This window comes from Aethalodelphis obliquidens, unplaced genomic scaffold, assembly GCF_003676395.1.
Source record: "Aethalodelphis obliquidens isolate GAN/ISIS:26980383/991018 unplaced genomic scaffold, ASM367639v1 scaffold23, whole genome shotgun sequence".
In the NCBI taxonomy this organism is placed as follows: Eukaryota; Metazoa; Chordata; class Mammalia; order Artiodactyla; family Delphinidae; genus Aethalodelphis; species Aethalodelphis obliquidens.
In genome coordinates, this window is record NW_020837967.1 from 16,048,951 (window position 1) to 16,071,944 (window position 22,994).

Here is a 22,994-nt window from a genome sequence, read left to right on the forward strand (position 1 = left end):
AACGGGAGAGGCCACAACAGTGAGAGGCCCGCGTACCGCAAAAAAAAAAAAAAAAAAAAAAAAAAAAGGAGATGATAATAACATCCACCCCAGAAAGTTGTTGTGATGATTAAATGAGTTAATCCATGCAGAGTCTTAGAACAGCACCTGGCACATTGTAAGTTAGCTGCTTCCGCCACCCGGTCACTACCACCATCATCACCGTCACCACCATCATCGTCCTCATCACCACAATCACAGCCATCATCACCATCACCATCATCATCATCACCCCATCACCATCATCATCACCCCGTCACCATCATCACCAGCATCATCTTCATCATCATCACCATCAGCATCTCCCCATCACCAGCACCACCAGCATCACCACCACCATCATCATCACCCCGTCACCATCATCATCGCCCCATCACCAGCATCATCACCACCACCACCATCATCTTCATCATCATCACCACCACCATCATCATTTCTACTTTGTAAAATATCTTCAAGACAGTTTAAGACACCTGTGGTTGTTCAACTGAACAGCACTAGAAGTTAATAAAAATATGCAGCTCATTAGTATATTTACCTAACTACCAGAGAAACTCAAAGCTCAAATAATTTACCTGTCAATACAGTTAAAAATGGATCCTAAGGGGTTCAGTTAATGTGCTTTCCCAAAGACATCATGAGATCTGTGAAGCCCACTCGGTTAGTATTGCTACATTTCAAAAGTAACATGAACACAATTCTGACACCCTACCACCACACCACAGACCACAGACCTACCCATAATAAGAATTTCTTCTTCCAACCAATTTTCAGGTCCATAATTTAGCGTTATATTATCCTGAGGGAATAGGTTTTCAATCTATTAATGGAAATCAACGGCATAAAATATACTCAATTTTCTCAGCTCTACAGAATTTAGATCTTCATTAAACTGAAGAACATTTGATCTCTAAACATAGTGAGTGCTGTTCATTAAACGATGAACTAGGCCAATTACATTTCTCTCTTAGGGAATTTGGAATTATTATGATGAGAGAGGAAGGAAGGAAGAAGATACACTTAGGGTTGTTCCTTCTACAGAGGTCAGCATATGAGACAATCATGTATAATCAAAATTATCTCTGAACATCATTTAAACCATCCTGTAAGTAGCAGAGTTTAGGCCCTTGGAGGATCATATGCCAAGATTTTGTTGCTGTTGTCTGTGTTGTTACTCTGCATTTAGTTACTTTCCAGGTCCTAATTCTGGTGTCTGGGGCACCCTGGGTATCCTACAGCACTTGACTTTGAATTTGGAGATGTCTTATTTGTTTCTTAGAATTAACACATCTTTCCTAAGGTGGCCTGGCAGGGGCGGGGGGTTCTATGTCTTGCCACTAAACTATCCTTCATTAGAAAACTCTAACACGGACTACAGAGCCGTTTGTCAGAAGTGACCGCAATCACAAAATACAAATTTTTACTACTGAGAAAGTATATAGAATTCCCAGATACTTTTTTTTTCTACTATTAACATGCTTGAATATAAAGTTTAATGCCAAAGTAGAAATCCACCAGTTATTGAGCATCTAACAAAATGACATACACATTTTAGAATACTGGAAGTGTCCCTACAACTAAGCTGAGGTAGACTTTTTCTCATAGAATAAGTAAAGGAGAAATAATGGTAATTACAAACCTTCTATTATTCTTATTTTGATTATTTATGAATTTATGATTTAAGGGACAACAGGACGTCAGCAAGATGGCAATTATCCGCCAGCATTATTATCACCAAGAAGCATTTTTCTACCTTGACGGCCTTTCTCTTGTAAACAGTATTTGCATTATAGTGCAGAAAACTAACCAACAAGAAAGAAAAATAACTTTTAAAACACAAGAGAGGACACATATATACAAGATATGAGAAATAATATATAACAGAATGGAAAAGCTGGGTAAAGAGAATAATCGGAAAAGTGACTGGCAAGAGACTCCACTGAGGTACCAAAGGAAAGAACACCAAACAAGACCTTTCAACCGTTCCACAGAATTCTGCCAACACAGCAGGATCTCTTAGGTGCTTGAATAAAATTCTGGGAATTCTTTTCTCTCCAGTGATGCTAGGCTCTGACTCGGATCATTATACCGGAGGTTGGGATTCTATTTCATTAAACAAAATTCATATAAAAGGATCTCGTAATCTCAGTACGCTTGAAAATAAGTCTGAAAAGGAAATGAGACTATAAAATAAATATCGAAACATTCAGGGTGAGTCAAAATAATAGATTACGTGTCATCTGTCTCTAAATAGGTTGTATTTTTTAAACAGATCTATAAATAATTGTTCACAAGTCAGAACATATTTTTCACATAGAATATGTTCTGACGGATGATCTGATCAGTTTATCTGAAATGGTATTATGAGTACTAAACGTAAGCTAAGTAGGCCTCTGTAGACCAGCCTGTGACTCCCACTGCCAACTGGGATGACGAAAGCAAGCCTGGCCCGGGGAGGCAAAAGGACACAGAGAACTAGGAACTCTTTAAACTCATTTAACTTTCCAGGTCCACTGCCAGCCAGCTATTCAGAGTCCAGTAACAAGTGGTGGGTGCTCCTATAAGATGTCTGGGGCCTCTGAACTTGGTGTTTCCCTGACTTTGTTGTGAATTCTTTAAGTGTTCACAAATATGGAACAGGCTTCCTTGTTTTTGGGGGTTTTTTTTCGTTTTTTGGCCGTGCCATGCAGCATGTGGGATCTTAGTTCCCCGACCAGGGATCGAACCTGCACTCCCTGCATTGGGAGTCCTAACCACTGGGCCGCTAGGGAAGTCCCCCATGTTTCCTTGTTTTTAACTTTCTCAATGCGGAGACATTTCACAGAGTTAATTTCCTAGCATAGTAAATATACCCTATATTTATCTACTAATTCTTGACCCTATGTAAGTCAAACTATTTTTTTAAGTCAACAGATATAAAATCGCACAGTTTAAAGAAGATGGGCTTCAGAGTTATACATGCCTGATTTGGAAGTCCAGCTCTGTCACTTAGCTGTGTGATCTTGGGCAAGTTACTTTACGTCTTTTTCAGCCTCAGTTTCCTCGTCTACAAAATGGGAATACTGTCTCACACCTCACAGCATTACAGTGAGGATTAAACAGCATAATAACATATATTATGATTCCTACTATAGATTAAGTCCTCAATCAGATATTAATTTCTACCACCCTCAAAAAATTAAAAGTCAGGGCTTCCCTGGTGGCGCAGTGGTTGAGAGTCCGCCTGCCAATGCAGGGGACACGGGTTCGTGCCCCGGTATGGGAAGATCACACGTGCCGCGAAGCGGCTGGGCCCGTGAGCCATGGCCGCTGAGCCTGCGCGTCCGGAGCCTGTGCTCCGCAACGGGAGAGACCACAACAGTGAGAGGCCCGCGTACCGCAAAAAAAAAAAAAAAAAAAAAAAATTAAAAATCAAGTAGTTCTCCTTTCAGGTATATTACAAACATATCATAAAATTATTTCTTTAGGTATTCTCATATCTTTTTATAGTGTTCTTCTTAGGAAGAAAACCATACAGATGTTCTGAACTTTATAAATAATCTTACTTTGATGGACCTGCTTCGTAAGAGGTAAGGTGCTTGAATTTGTATTTTTCTTATTTTAAAACCTTAGTTACGTTGTGTTTATTTTAATTCTTCTACTGGCCTTTTAAATTAAATTGTTAAACTAGCTTATAATTATTTTCTCCCTCAATCTGTTGGATTCCTGATGATAAGATTATTACATTTCAATTATTTACATTCTTTGATTTTTTTTCTTTTAGCTATTTTACTTCTAGTTATTAACATACTGATTGACTCTATATTTTCTTAAACTAACATTTTTCTTACTCATGATTACTCCTTCATTGACAACATGCAATGCCAGTAGAATGGCCAGATAATTTAACCTCAAACTATAGCGGTAACTTAATTCAGATCAAAATTCAGTTGTGAGGTATAATAATCATGAAAGATCACTGGATATGTAGTCCTTAATATCCATTCTTCTAAATGGTCTGAGTATTGTCACCAGATCAAGCCAGACTCTTGGGGACCTGTACAGTCGGGCCATTGTTTTGGTATCCATCACTATAACCCAAGGTTTCTCAACACTGGCACTATTAACATTTGGGCCGGATAATTCTTTGGGGTGGCGGGGGTGGGAAGGGGGGTGTCCTGTGCATTGTAGGATTCTTACCAGCATCTCTGGCCTCTCCCTGCTAGATGCCAGCAGCACACCCTCCCCCCACCCTAACTGCGACAACCAACACTGCCATGTGTTCCCTGGGGAGCAAATCTGTCCCCAGTTGAGAAGTTCTTTACACTAAATTGGACCGTGGGGTTTTGAAACAGCTTACGTTGAGAAATCTCTTTAAAAATAGCCATATAAAGGGATGGTACTGAGGATGTTACCTACTATATTATTCTTTGTTTCCATTAGGAGGAACCATAGGAGAAATGTGTCTCAGACCTCAGGGCAAACCAGATGTTGTTTTCTTATGGATAATGTGAATCCTTGGCTAATCCTTAAATAATAATCCATCCTTCCTTCCTTCCTTCCTCCTTCCCTCCCTTCCTCCCTCCCCCTCCCCCTCCCTTCCTTCCTTCTCTCCTTCTTTCTTTCTCTCGCTCTCTCTTTTTCTTTTTTTCTTGCCATTGGAAAAGCTCAGAAGCAAATTTATAGCCCATTTTTGATAACAGTGTAGGATCTGCAGCACGCATTTATGTGGACTAAACCTCTCAAATGTCAGTTTAATTCATTTTTCCCCCATGAACGTTTTAATCTTATTTTTATCTTACTATAATACATGCATGTGTACACAAACACTTTTTTGAATGAGATTAAGTATAAATTAATAAATAAAATGGTATTTAAACTGTAATTTTTCCCAGCAGATGACACCCTTTAGTCTCACTTTATCATGCCTCTCCAAATCTCCTTCTGTTAGATCTAGATTTTCCAAGTTTTCCCTTACAAATGTTTAAGTCTATTATCTCCAGTCAAAGCATATAATGAAATGTCACTTCAGTGAATGGATATGTCAGAAATATAATCATCTGCAGAATAAAGTTTTATAACTAAGTCCCTCTACATTTATTAGCAGTATATCTCTCCCAGTAGAAACTAGAACATGACAGGCATGAAATTCTAGGCGCTGTGTGTCTGGGAGGTAGTCCAGGCATCAGTACATCACTCTGTAGGATGATGGGGAGACAGAGGACCCACGTCTTCTTTTCTCTTGCCTATCGTGGTTTTGTCAGTCTTCCCTTTCCCCACTAAGGCCAAGTAACATTTGGAATCCATCCTGAGCCCTGGTGCACGACAGATGGTGACCTTGTGCAAGGAGTGGCCCATCTTGCACAACGGCGACAACTATGAAGGGTTCTACCTCACCCTACACACTCATTACTTTTGATAGTGCTGAAAGAAACCATTTTCCTCTCAGTTTAACCCTTAACATAACCATTCCAAGACCTCAAATCAGAGATGGGTATTATAAAGGTTCATCAACAGGTGAGTGGATAAACAATTTATGGTCTATGCAAGCAAGGGAAAAACCACTCAGCAAAATAAGTAGTACTATTAGTACCTACACTTACAAAGTGGTGAATCTCAAAACTACTACGCCAAAGAAGACGGGCTGAGAAGACGTATCTTTGAAAGATACAAAGAGTACACATTGTATTATTCCATTTATAAGCAATTCTAGAGGAGGCAAAACTCATCTATAGTGACAGAAAGCAGCTCAGCGATTGTCTAGGGCCAGCAGAGTGTTGACAGCAAAGCCATACAAGGGAACTTTATGGAATGACTCAAAGGTTCTTTTTGATATCACATCTTGATTGGAATGGTGGTTTCCCATTACATATTTATCACAACAAAACCTTAAGTATAACAGTACACTTAAATTACGTGCAAATGGGTACTCTTGCTAAAAATGCATCACTTCAAACTAATAATAAGAAAACATCAAGACAAAACCAAACTGAAAGACATTCAAAATAACTGATCAGTGCTACTCAAAATTATCAAGCCCGTGAATTACAAGGAAAGACTGAGGCACTGTCACAGACTAGAAGAACCAAGGGGGTGTGACAAATGAATGCAATGTGAACTCTGGGAACAGAAAAGGGGAAAAATCCAAATAAATCCTGCAGTTTAGATAGGAGTGCCTTAATTTTGTTAACTGTACCATAGTTACGTTTTTAACACTAGGGGAAGTTGAATGAAAGATATATGGAAACTTTTCACTATTTTTACAACTTTTTAAACATCTAAAATGATATAGAAATGTTTTCTAGATGGGTGCTTTTTATTGTGTATAAATTTTAATTCATTGAAGTTCATACAAGATTGAAACAAAAATAAATGGCAGTTTTTAAGAAATAACCCCATCCCCAGCCTTTAAGTTCATTAAATATGTTTAAATCAAGAGTAAGACTAACTACAAGAACCAAAATACTCTACTTCTCAATATTTGAACCAATAAATCTAGCAGATAAAACACACACTAAAAGAAGCACTAAATTTAAAAGATTACTAATTGAATAAAAAATCTCAGAATTACTTCCCTCAGAATCATGATACGTTCCCGCACATAATCACTAATATATAAATGACAATAAAATCGTCACACAAATTATGGTGACACAATGGAATCCATAAAATTTTGAAGTCTACGGTAAAAACGTTTAATTTCTATGACTCTCACATCTAAGGACTGTTGTTATATATTTGGACTCCAAAAACTATATCATCTCATTGAATATTACTTAAAGACTGGAAGGGCATGGGTAAAAAAACATTCAGAGAAAAATTAAACCTTTTATAACATACCTCCTCTGTTGCCATTTTCTTCATCCTACAAAATAAAAATATATATATTCATATATGAATAATGTTTGTAACTGTTAAAATCACAGTGAGGCTCAATTCAAGTCAAACTGCCCTCCCCAAAATGTGCCAATTACAGTCTCACAAACAGTGCCTCTTGCCAGAAGGAGGAAGCTGTCACACACAGAGATGCGAAGGCTGTAGGTAAAGCCAATTTATGAGGACAACAGAAGCTTCTGACATACTGAGTGTAAGATGTCTAAAACGGACATCCGCGGAGAGCTGTCAGAAGTAAACAGCTGTACAGAGAGGGCCAGGCTGGTCATCACTTATGTACTATACATCGAAAAATGGGCCTTTAAAGGCTATTACAGGACCCAGAACTGTCTTTGGATACATTGGCTCCAAATTGGTATATATTTAAAACCTTGAGCTTTATCTATTTGGTTGCTTTCATTGCTACCCGGCTGTCTTGCTGCCATGTTATCTACCTCTAGCTGGGAAATTAGAAAAGCAACTTTGAAAAACTAGCATAAAAATACATTTATTCAAATATTTGTTGAGCCTCTACCATACAAAAACTACAATGTACTGCAGAAAGAAAAACAGAGATTTAGTGAAGGGCTGATAATTTGTTATATAATTTTTGACCTTTATTTTGGCTGCCCAAATACATGGTTTTTTCCTGGTTATATGCTCTGTTCTGAGACTACCAAGGTTGCCAGATACATAATAAAGACGTTGTATTAACTGCACATTTTCTGAAAGCTCTACAATATTAATTTTTATATACTCCTTTGAAGTGAATGATCAAATTTTTATAACTGAAAAGATTTCAATAAATATTATCCATGTAAAAGGTACAAGACAGACCTATTTGCAAGAACATCTGTGTTAAATAACAGCATTAATAGCTGAGGTTTAATGAGCAATTATTGTCTGCCAATTCCTGTACTAACTGTTTTATATGTATTATATCACTTAACACAGCCACAGTGAGAAAAGTGCTGTCACTGTCTATTAGGAGACTAACCCGAGGTCACAAAGCTAACAAGGGCAGAGATGGGACTCAAACCCAGGCCCTTTTGACTCCAAAGATTGTGTTAGCAGCTACACTGTGCCTCTAAAATTTCTAGAAATATTTTCCGATTATAACAATAATAATAATGCATTTGAAATCCGTGTTTAGTAAAATCATCTTATAAAAACTGTACTATCTACATCATCATGATCCAAAGCTCTTCTTCAAAACAAAACCAAAAGACAAAAAATAAAATTCAGTCTTAATATGTAATTAACGCAAGGGACTTAAATTTTCAACTACTCTCACATGTGACCTAACACCTAAGTTTTACTATTTAAGACATTTAAATATAAAGGAGATTCTTAGGGAATCCAGTTCAACTGTTTTATACATTTCAGGAACACCAAACTGGTCAATTTTAATTCTAAAGATAGAAATTATTCAATTCTTAAAAACTCTTTAGTACTTTTAAAAGCTTATCTTATAAGACATTTTCCTAGATAGAAATATTTAAGAAAGATGTAATAAAAAAAGTGTGGCCTCCAGAAGCAATTTGACACTATGTTTTACAAGACAGCCCAAGATTCACAGATATTTAGAATTAGAAAGGATTTTCTAATCTTCTAGTACAATCCCCTCGAATTAGAATGGAAATCTAGAAGCCAAAAGAAGTTAAGTGGCTTGGCCAAAGTCTTCGAAGTCTTCTGAATGCCATTATTTGCATTACACTGTTGAACAACAGTTAAGCATCAGGCATTCACGTTGGCCAAGTTCAAATCCTAGGTCCACCACTTACTCATTATATGACTCAGATCAGTTTCCATATCTATTATATGAGGTTAATAATAAACTGATATAATGCTCATAAAGAATACAGAACAAGTACTCAGGATGTCAGCTGCCATTATAATGATTCCATCTGCTGCTTATTAGACCATGTTCCTATATGTTGAAGCATATTAGTGTAATGCACTCTAGTGAGAAGCTGTGTTTTTAAATTCTGACTTGCCATCATATTACCTATCTGAAAGTTAAGTATCAGTCTAATTCTAATAATTTTTTATAACTGTCCAAATATTTTAATGAACTATAATATTTCCTCTGCATGCTCAGCCTAGAAAGCTCAACCACCTTTCTAGATATTAGAAAAACAGCTACACATTAGAAAAAGTAGAGTGAAGTTTAGAATTAGAAGGTCTAGTAAAAAAGATTTGGAGTTCATAATCAGTATGACCTTTCAGAGGAGATTAAAGTGTTTGTTCTAGAAGGTAAAAAATATCTAAAAGATGGAAAAGAATATAATAAAAATGCAGATATGACACGATTCTTTTAAGATAGAAAGAAGGCAGGATGAGAGGAAGACAAGAAGGAGACAGGATTTGCCTTGTGTTCTACTTTAATTACCTCTCTTACCTTATATGAAAATTGAATTGCAGACTCTGGGGGATAAACAATAAAATGCCTTAATGTAAAACCAAAGCCTTGGGATGTTCTTTTCAACATAACTGTTTTGGGACCTGGCCAGGAGAATGTTTCATCTTCGGATGGTGATACAGTTTCACTTTGTTCTTTTCCATCTTTACTTTTTGATACCTAAAACGAAAAGATGTTTAAAAGTTAACTATGTAACACAATATACTTCATCATTTGGGGAAAAATTTATGTGTAAAAATGTAATACCTGAGTGCAGAAAGGAACTTACTGGAGAACAAGAACCATATTCTGATGCATGAACTATACATGGTACAACAAATCATGCGGATTACCAAAAACTCAATTTTTTTCCTCCAGTGGGATGCTATGAAAAGTTAATCAGAAGCAAGAAAGAACTCTGGGAAATGAGAAATATAATGGCTAAAATTTTAAATGCAATAGATGGAATGAAAGACAACACAAAATCTCACAGAGCACTAAGGACTAAGAAACAGAAACTATGAAAGAAGAGACATGAAACTGTTGCAAGTAAGAACACTAAACATGTTATCAGTCCAATGGCAGCAAAGGATATTAGAAAATAAGAGCTAAGGCTTCAGGTTCTGAGCGTAAATTCGTTACCCACATAGATAATCCTTCCAATATCCTGGCTTTCCAGTTCTCTGCTATCTCTCTCCAACTCTTGGCTTTTATCTGCTCATGAGTAAAAACCCTCTGCAACCTCAGATCAAGGAGCCCACCCTGCATCCCGCTCACATGCCAACCCTTACGATTCTTCCATCTGAAGCTGACCCTACACCCGTCCCTCACTGCCCCACGTCCTCAGCTCTCTCTTAAACCAGCTTCAGTTCACTCCTTTGCCTTTCCCTCACTTCCTCAAAGTCACCTGAGAAGACCTCACCCTGGATAAATCAACATGACCTACTCTGGACCTGCATGCACGCACGTGGCCAAACATGGGTGGAGAAAAACAGAAAATTAAGCTGACGGCTTTCCCTCTAAGTTCATGACCGCTAACCTCAAGCGAGCCTTCAGTGTTGTCTGTCCATTTCTCTCCAGTCCATTCATCCAAGACGACCATTTCATCCCTTCTCCCCCGCCCTCACTTGGGGCTGATGACCTTGCTTTCATTACACCGAAAACACACAAGCAAGACAGTGAGAGCTTAGTCGCTGGCCACATCTCCCCGCCTACCTGCAACTGTGCCACGTTCCCGTTTCCCTCCTGTGACAACGGCTGCACTGCCCATTGTTCTAAGGCCCCAGCACTTATGGACTAGATCCTATTCTCTCTTCCTAGACAAAGACATGGTCCCAGCGATTCTCCCCTCGCTCTTTTACATCATGTTTTCTCTTCACGACATCATTCCCATTGGTGCATGTGTACATTTTCTAAGTTCTTTAATCTTAAAACAACAACACAAATCCTCTCTTGACCACAGTCCTCGCCAGCTTCCACTTTGTCTTTCTGCCTATCTTTACAGGAAAACCTCTTGAAAGTTGTCTACTCTGCTATATCTCCAATTATTTTTCTCCCATTTGTCTCTTAAATCCCCTTAAATCAGGCTGTTGCCTCCCTAATTCCCAGAAACTGCTCTTGTCAAGGTCCCCAAAAACTTCTACGTCTGTGAATTGAATGATCAATTCTCAGCCCTCGTCTTCTGTGACCACTCCTGCCTGAAAAACTTCCCCACGTGACTTCCCACACCGAATCTCCTCCTAACTGCCGGGATTCTGCTCAGTCTTCTTCGCTACCTCATCAACTGCTCCACTTCTGAATTTTGGAATACCTAGGACTCAGCCATGGACCCTTCTACCTCTGCTCTGGCTTTCGGTGATTTCCCCAATTTTTATCTCTAGCCCAGACATCTCCCCAATCTAACAGGCATCTCAAACTTAACATGTCTACCTTGCTGCTAAGATTTTGTATGAAATTACAATTCCAAGTTCATCTCAGCAGTTTTGAAATGTCACCTTTATCAAACGACAAATACTTGAATGTGCTTGATTCCATTACATTTTTTATTATGCTCCTCTAGTGAATCTTATCTATTCTTCCACAATGATTTGCTTAACATGAAGGTATTTAAACTTAAAAATGCTCCTGGAAGCAATTTTTCAAGAGACTTCTAAATCCTGAACATTTTCATCATTAGTCAATATTTGGGTTGTTACTAGTTAGCTATTTTATCAATTTCATGTTCTTTTCCATTTGGGAAGACACTAGATAGTAACATTTCCCAGCCAAACCTGCAATAGGGGAGGCTGTGATCAAGTGCTATCCAACAGAATGGAAGTATTATAAATATACAAAAATGAACAGTATTTCTACACACTGACAATAGGCACTTGGAAACTGAGATGTTTAAAATATACCATTTAAAATGTGAAAAACTAGGACCTCCCTGGTGGTCCAGTGGTAAAGAACCTGCCTTATAATGCAGGGGACGCGGGTTCGATCCCTGATCAGGGAACTAAGATTCCACATGCCGCAGGGCAACTAAGCCCACATGCCACAACTACTGAGCCCACGTGCTCTGGACCCCACGTGCCACAACTAGAGAGAGAAAACCCAGATGCCACAACTAGAGAGAAACCTGGGCACCGCAACAAAGAGCCCACGTGCTACAACTAAAGACCCGATGCAGCCAAAAATAAATTAAATAAATAAATAATATTTTTTTAAAAAAATAAATAAATAAAATGTGAAATACTTAGGTATAAATATGACAAAAAATTTGCCAGACCTGTACATTATAACTCCAAAACACTGCTGAGAGATTTAAAGAAAATCTAAATAAATGGAGAGATACACCATGTTCATGGTTCAGAAGACTCAGTATTGTTACAATATCAACCCTCCCCAAATTGATCTATAGATTCAATGAAATCCCAGTCAAAATCCCAGGAGATTTTTGTGTAGAGTTGATAAGCTGTTTCTAAAATTCACTTTGAAATGAAAAGGACCTAAACAACCAAAACAACTTTGAAAAAGCAGAATAAAATTGGAGGACTTACAAGACTTCATATAAAGCTACAGTAATCAAGACTCTGAGCCACCGATGGAGACGCTGTACATTTGAAGCTCATTTATCATAAATGCATTTGAGTTTATTCCCCCTTCTAAAACTTGGAGATTTTAAGGGGGAGGGGGAGTAACACCAAACATCAACATGGCGGACTCAAGCCGAGTCTCAAATAACTGCAAAAGCAATCACATGATTGGGTAGAATTTGTAGCATGAAAGTTGCTATTCTGGGCTTAACTATCCAAGTAGTGTAGCCTAAGCTTTAGGCAGTGACTGGATCCTCCTTCTGAGATCCAAATGAGAGAATTATTTATATATGCACGCAAGTTCATTCCCTCCGCGTGTGTGTGTGTGTGTGTGTGTGTGTGTGTGTGTGTGTGTGTGTGTGTGTCTCTAAGTTTCTCTGCATCCTCGAGGGCATTTGGTATTGTCATTATTTTTTCTCTTAGCCACTGTGATAGATGTGTGGTGATATCTTGTTGTGGTAATATTTGCATTTCTCTACTGGCCAATGATGAACATCTTTTCCCGTGCTCAGTTGCCATATCTCCTTGTGTAATTTTAAAGCACAAAAGAATCTAAGCTATGAGCAATATAAGTGAACATTTTCCTGTTACATATGAGGAAACTGAGGCCTGGATTATTTAAGTGATTTGTCTAAGATTATTGTTGGCTAGTCTCAGGGCAAGAATTAAAATCATGGTTAAATTAAAATCATGGTTTCCAGAATCTGAGGCTAGATTATTTCCCCTGTGTCACATTACTTTTCGTCATCTCTTCTACTGTGCAGTCTGCATAGACTTTTCCCTCCAATAGGTCTTTGATCTAATCTATTATTTTTAAATTTTATTTTTCTGCAGGACTCTAATTTCACTTTATAAACACTTTACATGTATTAAATTTATTTCTAATGTATTATTATGACTCGGCCTCACAGCTCCCAAATATATTCAACTTTTCTTTCCTTTTCCTTTGAACCATATAGATAAGGCTCTTGGATCCCGGTGTCATGCTTCAAGTTTCTGTGTTGAGCCTGTTCTGTCTTGTTCTACTGAGTTCTTTACAAAAATGGAGAAAATGGGATGAAGAGTAAGCAATTTCTTTTTCGCTCCCTGCAAACTAAGATTTTTTGAGGCAACAAGGTTCGTTGTCTCAATTATTTCAGCCTCCCAAGAACATCACACTGAATCCTCTTTAGTTTCCTTACCTCTTCCCTACAGGAAAGAAGGGTTACAATTCTTTCTACATAAAAAGAGAAGATGAAAAGAAATACACATATGTGCCTTTCTCCCTCCTTCTCTTCCTTACCCACAGAGGCTTTTGATCTGTTGGATTTTATAACAAGGGCAAACTGCAGGCACACAGTGAAGGACACAGCAGTCAGATTTCTCCACTTGAGAAGACCCTTAAAACGTTATCTCTACACGTGTCTCACCTTCCCACCATGAGCACCAATTCATGTACCAACAGCCTCAGCGTGCAAGAAGCCAAGAAGTGGCTGGAACCATAGCAGTCACATTCCTGTGCACTAAGAACTGACATCTGATTCCCTGAAAAGACTTCATAACAAGGTCACCTGCTTGAATAATAACTGAAGGTTAAAAGAAACCGAAATAAAGATAAAAACTAGATATAACAACCAGGCAAAGCAAAGAGGACAAAAGTATAGGGGAAAATGCTAATCATATAACAATAAAGGTAATAAAAACCTCACAGAAGGGAATGCACACTGGCACAACAGAGCCCTTTGGGATAATGGAAATGTTCTAAAAGTGGATTGTAATGAAAGTTTCACTACTGTATAAATTTACTACAAGCCACCGAAATGTCACTTAACAACAGGTGATTTTTATGGTTTGTAAATTACACTTCAACAAAAATGCTTTAAAAAAAAAAAAAAGTGGCGCAGGTAAAAAGTACAAAGTCTAAATGTTTGCCAGAGGTGAAAGACGCAGGGCTGTCATGAAAGCAAACACAAGAGAGTTAAGAAACAATCCCTGTATACACAGTAACTATATAACCCCTAAGCTACCTTTTGTAATTATTTGTACCTTAAATAGAATGGGATGGCTTCCTAGTATATTCCAGGAATCATTCACGATAAAGCATAAGAAAGTATTATGTTCATCCTAGAAGATCCTAACTTTGACTCCATCATATTTCTAAGTTTATAAGCCCTACTCCTATGGGTTACTTGAAAATGTTTTGCTATTTTTTTTTTAAATCTTACCACTTATAATAGTAGTAGTACCAGTTGCTTAAAGTAAGATTTTTCTGCCTTATTTTAGGGCCATGCTTTCTCGCGGTGATGATTTGAATATGTGAGTCCTTTTCCTTTTTTATAGTTGAATTACTGAACTCTTCTAGTTATGACTGTTATCCGGGCTTGATGTTTTTTCTTTCATTACATGGGGAGATGGCACACACAGGGGGGAAGAGCATGGACTCTGAGCCAGAGTCCCTGGGCCTGGGTCTTTGATTTCTCACCAGCTGTGTGCCTTGGGCATTTGGACCTTGGTTATTCGTCTTCCATACGAGGGTGGTAATAATAGTGCCTACCTCATAAGCTTCTCATGAAGATTAGATGAGTTACAGTTTGTAAAGTGTTTAAAACAGTACATCACACGTAGCAAGTACTCTTTTAACTGTTTTTCTAAAACCACAGGGGTCACCAATACATAAAGGCTTATCTCAAAAGTGTATTACACAATAACACTTTTCACATACTCAGGAGAATAGTGTGTAAAACATAGTTTTGTCTGAAGGGGAAAACAAAATCTTGAATAGCCACAAAACTTCCTAGATTTTTATGTACCACAAGAAGTCGGATGGAGATAGGGGTTCACTGTGGTTGAGTAACTTGCCAAAACAGCTAGTAAGTGATAGAGCCAACCTACTCTTTCCATTCTATGCCATGAGTGGAGAGGAAATACCATGTGGTTTACATATTTGGACACTGCCTATCTTTAAGCTTCTGTCTCCACAGTCCTAACGCCACAGAGAGTTAATCTCACAGCAAATTATTCCTCACATACTGACTTTCTGTCATGAGACAGAAAGTCTCTACAAATTTTCAGCATGAGGAGATCTTGTGTGTTTAATTAAATAGCTTGTTTGTTTAATTCCAATTGAGTTAAAAGAATCTTGAATAAAGCTTCTTTATATGCTACATATACCTGGCAACTCTTGACGTGGAGCTTCTGTTGACGGGGAGTCTCTTTCTTAAAAATTAAAAAAAAAAAAAAAAATTTTTTTTTTTTTTGCCAATCCAGGTTGATAACAATTGAAACTACTTTGATGTTGAATATCTAGATGTGACTAGATGTACTTTTCTAAGAATTAATTCTAGTTCTCAGTAGATATTTTAATATTTAAGAGATGAAAGATGATGGCCAAAGAAATTCTAACACTTTCATGACTTGAAGTTAAAAGATCTAGATGACGTTGGTCCAAAATATTTCAATTAAATGCTTGGGCTTAATTTTTAAACATATAACTCTTAAGTTTTAAGTGTATTATTTCCTTAGACATTCATTTATACTATCTTTCATGTAAGTTGATTGGTCATATGGGTCCCTTCTGCTGCTGTTACCTCTGTAGGTTTCATTTATGGATTGTTTTGAAACAGCTGGTATTTTCCTATGTGATTTCCTTCCCTATTCAAGGTTCTGGTTTCTAATGTAATTTTTATCTAGACAGTACTGTTCTCTCTTCTCTCTCTCTCTCTCTGATTTACTTTCAGATCCCACCGTGTCAAAGACATGAGGTCTTAATTCCACAATTTTAGAACTTCCCTCTCATAGAAGATAGGTATTTTAAAATCTGAAGTGAATGAAAAAAATTGGAAAGAATGGTGTAAACTTTCTAGAAATGTTTTATAAATAGCTTAGTTTTGACTACTACTATGACTTTGGAAAGTTATCTCTAATTTTCTTCTGACTATAATCTGTCAATATTATCAGTCTCACAAAATGGTAAAAATCAGAACGTACTTCTCTTCATAAATTATCCATTCAGACCCATTTTCTGGGCATATTCTTGCAGTTGTCCTACTAGTAGTGATGACGGGATTAGATTATACTTACTTCTGTCCCTTGGACCTCCTGTGACTAACAATAAATGTCTTCATGATATTAGAGGAAAGTCTGAGCTTGTTTCCTAAAATAGAGAAATCACTTTCAAGATGACACATTAATGACAATCCTCATTTGTCATTTCTATAACTTTCCATATAATTTGAAAGAATTCATCTTTATTACTGATTCCAGAAGTAAATATGACTGAATCTCACTGGCCTATTGTCTGCATTCATTCTTTCATCTTTAATAGCTTCTGACATTACTTCCTAATTCTGTTATCAAAAATATTCACCAGGGCTTCCCTGGTGGCACAGTGGTTGAGAGTCTGCCTGCCGATGCAGGGGACACGGGTTCGTGCCCCGGTCCGGGAAGATCCCACAGGCTGCGGAGCGGCTGGGCCCGTGAGCCATGGCCACTGGGCCTGCGTCCGGAGCCTGTGCTCCGCAACGGGAGAGGCCACAACAGTGAGAGCCCCGCGAACCGCAACAAAAATAAAAAAAAAAAAAAAAAATCACTAAAGTAAGGGAATCTGGGAACGTGATTAGCTGTTTACCGGAAAGAGGAGGAAAAGGGTTGATGAACAGCTAGCCAATCTCTGCTGTGGTTCATTGATGTTCACTGGTGTATAAAATTTCATTGTGAATATACCACATTTTATCTATTATATTATCCTCTAAAAGGAAACAGGGTTTTTCCCAGCTATTCTGCTATTACAGAAAAAAAAAAAAAATGTTGCTAAGAGCATCTCCTGTTTATAAAGACATCCTTCACACCATAGTTTCTTAAGGTATTTACACAGTAGTCACATGGTTTCTTTATGGTATTTACATATGTTTACATATCATTTAGATGGTTTCTTTAAGCTGTTTACCTGGTACAGGATAGATGTTTATAGTATAATGACAGATGGTGGCTTAACATAGTTAAGTGTCAAACGTCTAATTCAGAAACTGGACCTGCACCATCACCACAAGCGGCCACTACGCATCATCTATCCCATCATCCTTCTCCATCAAAAGGGGCACATGGTTAGGAGACCACCCGCCTTCGCACGTGCAGAGACTGTCAATGTCCCACTCTCAAAGTTTCACGGGTACTCCCTTAGTGCTATCCTTGGGGATAACAAAAAAAGAATCTTTCATTTTTTTTTAATGGTTTATACATTGCAGGGTTGTTTCCTAAAGGAGAGGGAGCCTACATTCTACTTTATGTAAGGGGAATATTTCCACTTCAAAATACATCGCTATACCAAAACCTCTCTAATTGTTAACCATAATTAAATATGAGGATAAAAGTTCAGCTAGCATCCAGCGAGCGTCTACTGAGCATGACCCACGTGTTCCATCAGAATTGCCGTATGGAACTATTGTGACATCTCTGATAGGCATCTATTTATATTTTTTTTTAAATGAGGCTCAAAAAAGTGAAGTGACTTTCCCATAGTCATAAAACATACAGCTCCAATTCTAGAGATCTTTTATCTAAAAAACAGCTCTTTACCCAAAAATGTACAAGAACTCAGTCTGATTCTTAGATATTCCAATGAAATTTTTACTTACTTTTCTGGGACTATGTTTTTCAGAAAAAGAATGTTTTCTAAGCCTTTTAATACTAATGACTTCTAAACAATATTTTGTTTTTTAAACAGTGTTCATCAGTCCATTTATTATTAGCAAATAAAACTAAGTACACATGAAACTTACTCAAGTATTTATTTCAATAAAGTACTCTTAACATTATGTGGCAGACTTAACTCCACACAGAAGAATCTGTACGGAAGAATGATCTGCTGTATATCTCAAGCATTTTTTTAAATGAAGTCTTAAATAACTTAGATTTCGCAGAAACAACAATTCCAAACTAAATTCCTATGAAAAAACAAAACTCCCAGAAGTTTATCAGTTTGTTGAACATCTGAGCCTATTAGAGATGGGCCTGTAACAAATAATGACTGATATATGGATGGCCAAAACTATTTAAATCTGCTTTACATAAACTTTTATTTACCTTTTTTCTTTCCTTTTTTCCTTTTTTCCTTTTTTTTTTTTGTAAAGGAGCATAGAATAGAATGACTAAATGAAATACACATCTAAAATGAAAAAAAAAATTTTTTTTAATGTAACTTTAGCCATTCAAGTACTTCCCCAACAAACCATGTAGCAGCACTATATTAATGAGTTTTAACATTTCTGCTTAATTGCTTTTTTCTTGCCTGTATTTTAATAAATATGAAACTTCCTACAGGCAGGAAGAGAGCCAAATAATAGAAAGAAAGAAATAAGCTATTAAATACACATTTAAGAGTACAGGGGTGGCCAACCCCATTCAGCACACACCCAAAGCAACAATTGAGCATTACATCACTATAGATACTTGCAGCCTAACACGATTTATACCAGCACAAGCATCTTGTCCCTACGCTCAAAGCCTAACTAGCTATACTGAGCATTTATAACCTATTTCTAAGCATGGCTACTAGAATCAGGGAACACAGTCTTAGTTACTTTCCTCATTCACTGCCAACGAGCCAGAAAGTATCTGCTAATCACAAAAATGCAGTGATAGAATGACCATGTAGTGCAACAACAACAAAACTTCTTCTAAAAACTTAATACTATACTGATAGAACAGTCTTCTTAAATATAAAGTTCCTAAAATCTCATTCCATGCCAAAGATTTTCAAATTATAAAGATATTAAATTTCCAAAAGATTTTTCTGCAAAGGATTTCTGAAGAAATTACTTTACTAACCTAAAGTTTAGTTAAGTCTCTCATTAACAAATATTCTCTACTAGCAGAGAAGGACACTGAAGAAAAGATATTATTCCAAAATCAATCAGGAAAACCCGTGAGAATTCTCATACCCTCTACTGGGAGTACAATCTTTCTGTAAACACTCTTGGTAACATTTATCAGTTTATCAATTTTATACCTTTTAACCTAGTAACTAATGAAATAATAAGAGACATGGTGAAGATCCATTTTACAACATGTTCATTCCAAGGTATAATAAACTCAACTTGGAAACTATATCAAAGTCCAACAAGAGCAACAAAAAGGAAGAGTTAAGTAGATTATGATTCAGCTGAAATATGAAAAAATTTTAATGACATGGGGAAATGCCCAAAATATAATATTGAGGGAAAAAATAAGATTAAAATATCACAGTATGACTAAAGTTGTTTTAATCTCACACACACACACACACACACACACACACAGAGTTTGGAATAAGAGGCCAGGTTTTTTTTCCTAAACAAGTCATTGATTTTCTGTAAGGAACATGCATGGATGCTAACTTTTCACATCAGCCGGCAATGCTGTGCAGCCCATCCCTTGCTGACAAGTTGTGCTTTGAAAACTTCATCTGTGCTAACGGAATAATCCACTCCTTTCTTGGTGCCAAAGTGCCTTATGGCAGAAGTCCCCAACCAGTGCACTGCAGTACTCAGAGGCAGTCTCCCAGGACCTGCATCTCACAGAGCACCTTTCATGTAGGGCGTACCCTACCACATTACAATTACTTGTTTATACATCTATCTTTTCAATCTTAGAGCAGCTTCCTGGGGAGAAAGGAGAATAATGGCTTATTTCAGTGCCCACCACAAATCCTGACAGAAAGTAGGGCACAAAAAAGAAATTAAATTTAAATGAATTAAACAAGTAAAGTTGACATAAAACAAGGATAACAGAAAACAAAACGATGACTTTAAAACTTTGTTGGGGAATTACTCCTGTTTACCTACTTCCCCATTTTTCTCATTTGAGACAGTAAGTACATATAGGTCTAAAAGACATAAACTCAAATACAGATGTCTATTTTTACACATATTTTCTTGTAAAGAGGCTCTATGACCAGATAATAGAGCTGTTTTGAGAAGCTACTTATTTTCTGATATGAACAAAATTTTGTTTACTCTGAATCAGAGAACAGATTGTATTTTTAGGTTAAAAACAATCACCTCCCTATCCTTTGAGAAGACAGGAATCTCCAAATTAAGAGGCAAGCTTGAATTTCAGTTCATCCTAGCTACCAATGAAATAATGCAGTCCCCTCTGAGCAGACACAGCGATACTGAGCATGCCTGGAGGCTAGAGGAGATATGGGTACAGAAGGTCAGACCCGTATCACGTGGTTTCACTATTTTGTTTGAAGCACTGTAATGACCTAGAGTATCATCTTGCTAAATGTACATACAAATAAGTTTTCTGAATCTATGTTGATTTTAGATGATCAAAGACACTACACTGGCAACCAATGTTAATAGTTGCCTCAAGTTCACTAGACTGAACTATGGGAAAATTTCACACAATTTTATATAGCTAAGATGGAAACGTGCAGATAATGTAATGCAACTTAATCATTCACCATTTTATAGAACACTGAGTCTCCAAGAGGTTAAGTAACTTGCCAAAAGTTACAAGTTACTGGCAATCCAAACTATTCATTAGGGTCCAATTGAAGGACAGAGCAGGCAGAGAGTACTACTCCAATGGATCAGGAGCAAATGGGAAAATAATTCATAAAAGATGCTGAAATGGTTTTTGAAATGTGTAAAAAATAGGTCTCTCTATGTCAGCTGGGGTGAAGGCACCCCATACCACATGAATTATTCATTTACCCACAAGCTCTCGATGAATGTAGAGAGCTAGGGAGTGAATGAATCACAGTCTGATATTTCTAGGAGAGCAAGGGCATCCTGGTACATAAGGCCAGCTCTGTCCTACTGGAAACTTGCCCTAGTGAACAGGAAGAAGGTGGGAAACTAAAAGGGAGTCACATAGACCGTACTTAGAATTACTACATCTCGGAAATAGGATATTCTCCCCCCACCTTTTCCTTACCTTTTGCTGAAAGATAGCTTAAAACAGAAACTCAATATACAGAATATCAAATATACAGAGTTGCTCTGTCTGGGGAGGGGCAGGAGAGTTTGTACAGAAACCTGCTCCATTTTGCTAGTTTCCCAGAAGCCCTAACAGTCTGTTAAGGAGTTTAAAAATCAGAGATGTAGTTCAACCAACTCACTTTACAAATACAAAAAACGGAGGTCCAGAGAGACTCGCTGATGGTCTCATAGCTAATTAGTGACACAGCTTAGGCTAGAACCTAAGTTTCCAATCTCCTGATCCTGGAGCTTTCCCACTATACTACACCACGACCAGATTGTTTCAGCAATTTGAGGATCATAGCTTCTGGGTCATGTACCCTTAGTTTTTTCCTTTATAATTGATATTTATCAGATACATATTTTCATTAAAGACAAATTAGAAAATAAAGCTAAGCAAAAACAAACAATAATAATTTAACTTACCTACCATTACCCCTCTAAAGAAAAGTGATGCCAATATTTTGGTGTATATATATCTTTTCAGACTTTTTCATATGTGAATATATACAAATACACACTTTAGAAAAATGCTCTTCTAATCTATTTATTTTTATTTAATACGTTATGAATGTCTTTCCATGTTAATATAACATATATCTACACGTTATTTTTAAAGACTGCATGGTATTTCACCATACGAATAAATCAAATTTTATTTATTCATTTTTGTCTGTGTCATTTAGGAATGCACACTGTTTTTTAAGATTTTTTTATACTACTACTACTACTGTTATTGTTGTTATTGTTACTACTATTACTACAACTACCTATAGACCAATCTCCATGAAAAACCATGAATAGGTCATTAGGATAAATTCCTAAGAATGGAGTTGCTGGATCAAATCATCACGTTCTGTTTCTTTGTCTTATAGTTTTATATACAAAGTGTCAAAGGGCCATCTATAAAATGGGGAACCAAGTCACAAACCTACGGACAGCACAGCAGACTACTTAACTATGGATATATATTCTAGCCAACACTGGGTAGTTATTTTTTAATCTTTTCCAATATGCTAAGATGAAAATGGTTCTTATTATTTTTTTGTTTCTTTCATTAATAATGAAGCTAAACATCTTTGCATGTAACATCCAATTCTTAAAGACCTATAATATAAATACTATAGAAAAGAATATACAGATATTCAGCTTAGTCTCCAGCTTAAGAATGATAGTCTCCAGCTGAAGAGTGGACTACAAAAGAACATGTCACTGGAGTTCAGAACACAGTTCTCGTACAAAATGAGGGTTGACAGCAATGCCTTGAAACACAGTAGTAGAAACCAAAGCAAAATCCCTGGGAACTCGAAACGGAGCTTAAAATACACAGGAACCCAGGGATGATGACCCAGGGAAGCAGACCCCAGATCTCAGAGAGGAGAGAAGCTCCCCAAGGAAGGAGGGTCAAACCAGCTCATGTTCAGATTATTCTGAGCACTGAGATGCACCCTAACTGCAGGACACCAGACACCAGAGCAGGTCCAACTTTGAATTGCCAGGTCCAGCCAAGGCAGATGACATGAAGTGAGCTAACTGCATCCACGGTTCTTGGGGGGAAGACTGGGCTTGGAAATGGAGCGACTTGGCTGCCATCCAACTTCTAATGTGGTAATGTACCGCCTTGTGCCCTTTCAGGTGCATCGCAGTTTCTAGGTCGAACTCAATTGTGTCTTCTTTATTTCAAAA

The 22,994-nt window shown here is 37.3% G+C and overlaps 1 protein-coding gene across 5 annotated transcripts in view; it reads right to left on the reverse strand.

Annotated features, from left to right (window-relative positions):
* The window catches only part of ARHGAP21 (Rho GTPase activating protein 21), a 127,348-nt gene that overhangs the window by 66,976 nt on the left and 37,378 nt on the right, over nt 1–22,994 (reverse strand). For all 5 annotated transcript variants that reach the window (XM_027121859.1, XM_027121858.1, XM_027121857.1 and 2 more), the window contains exons 3-4: nt 9,293–9,472; nt 6,859–6,883 (exon numbers count right to left, since the gene is read on the reverse strand). In XM_027121859.1, coding sequence (XP_026977660.1) covers nt 6,859–6,883; nt 9,293–9,472 — 205 coding nt within the window. The remainder of the gene's footprint in view (nt 1–6,858; nt 6,884–9,292; nt 9,473–22,994) is intronic.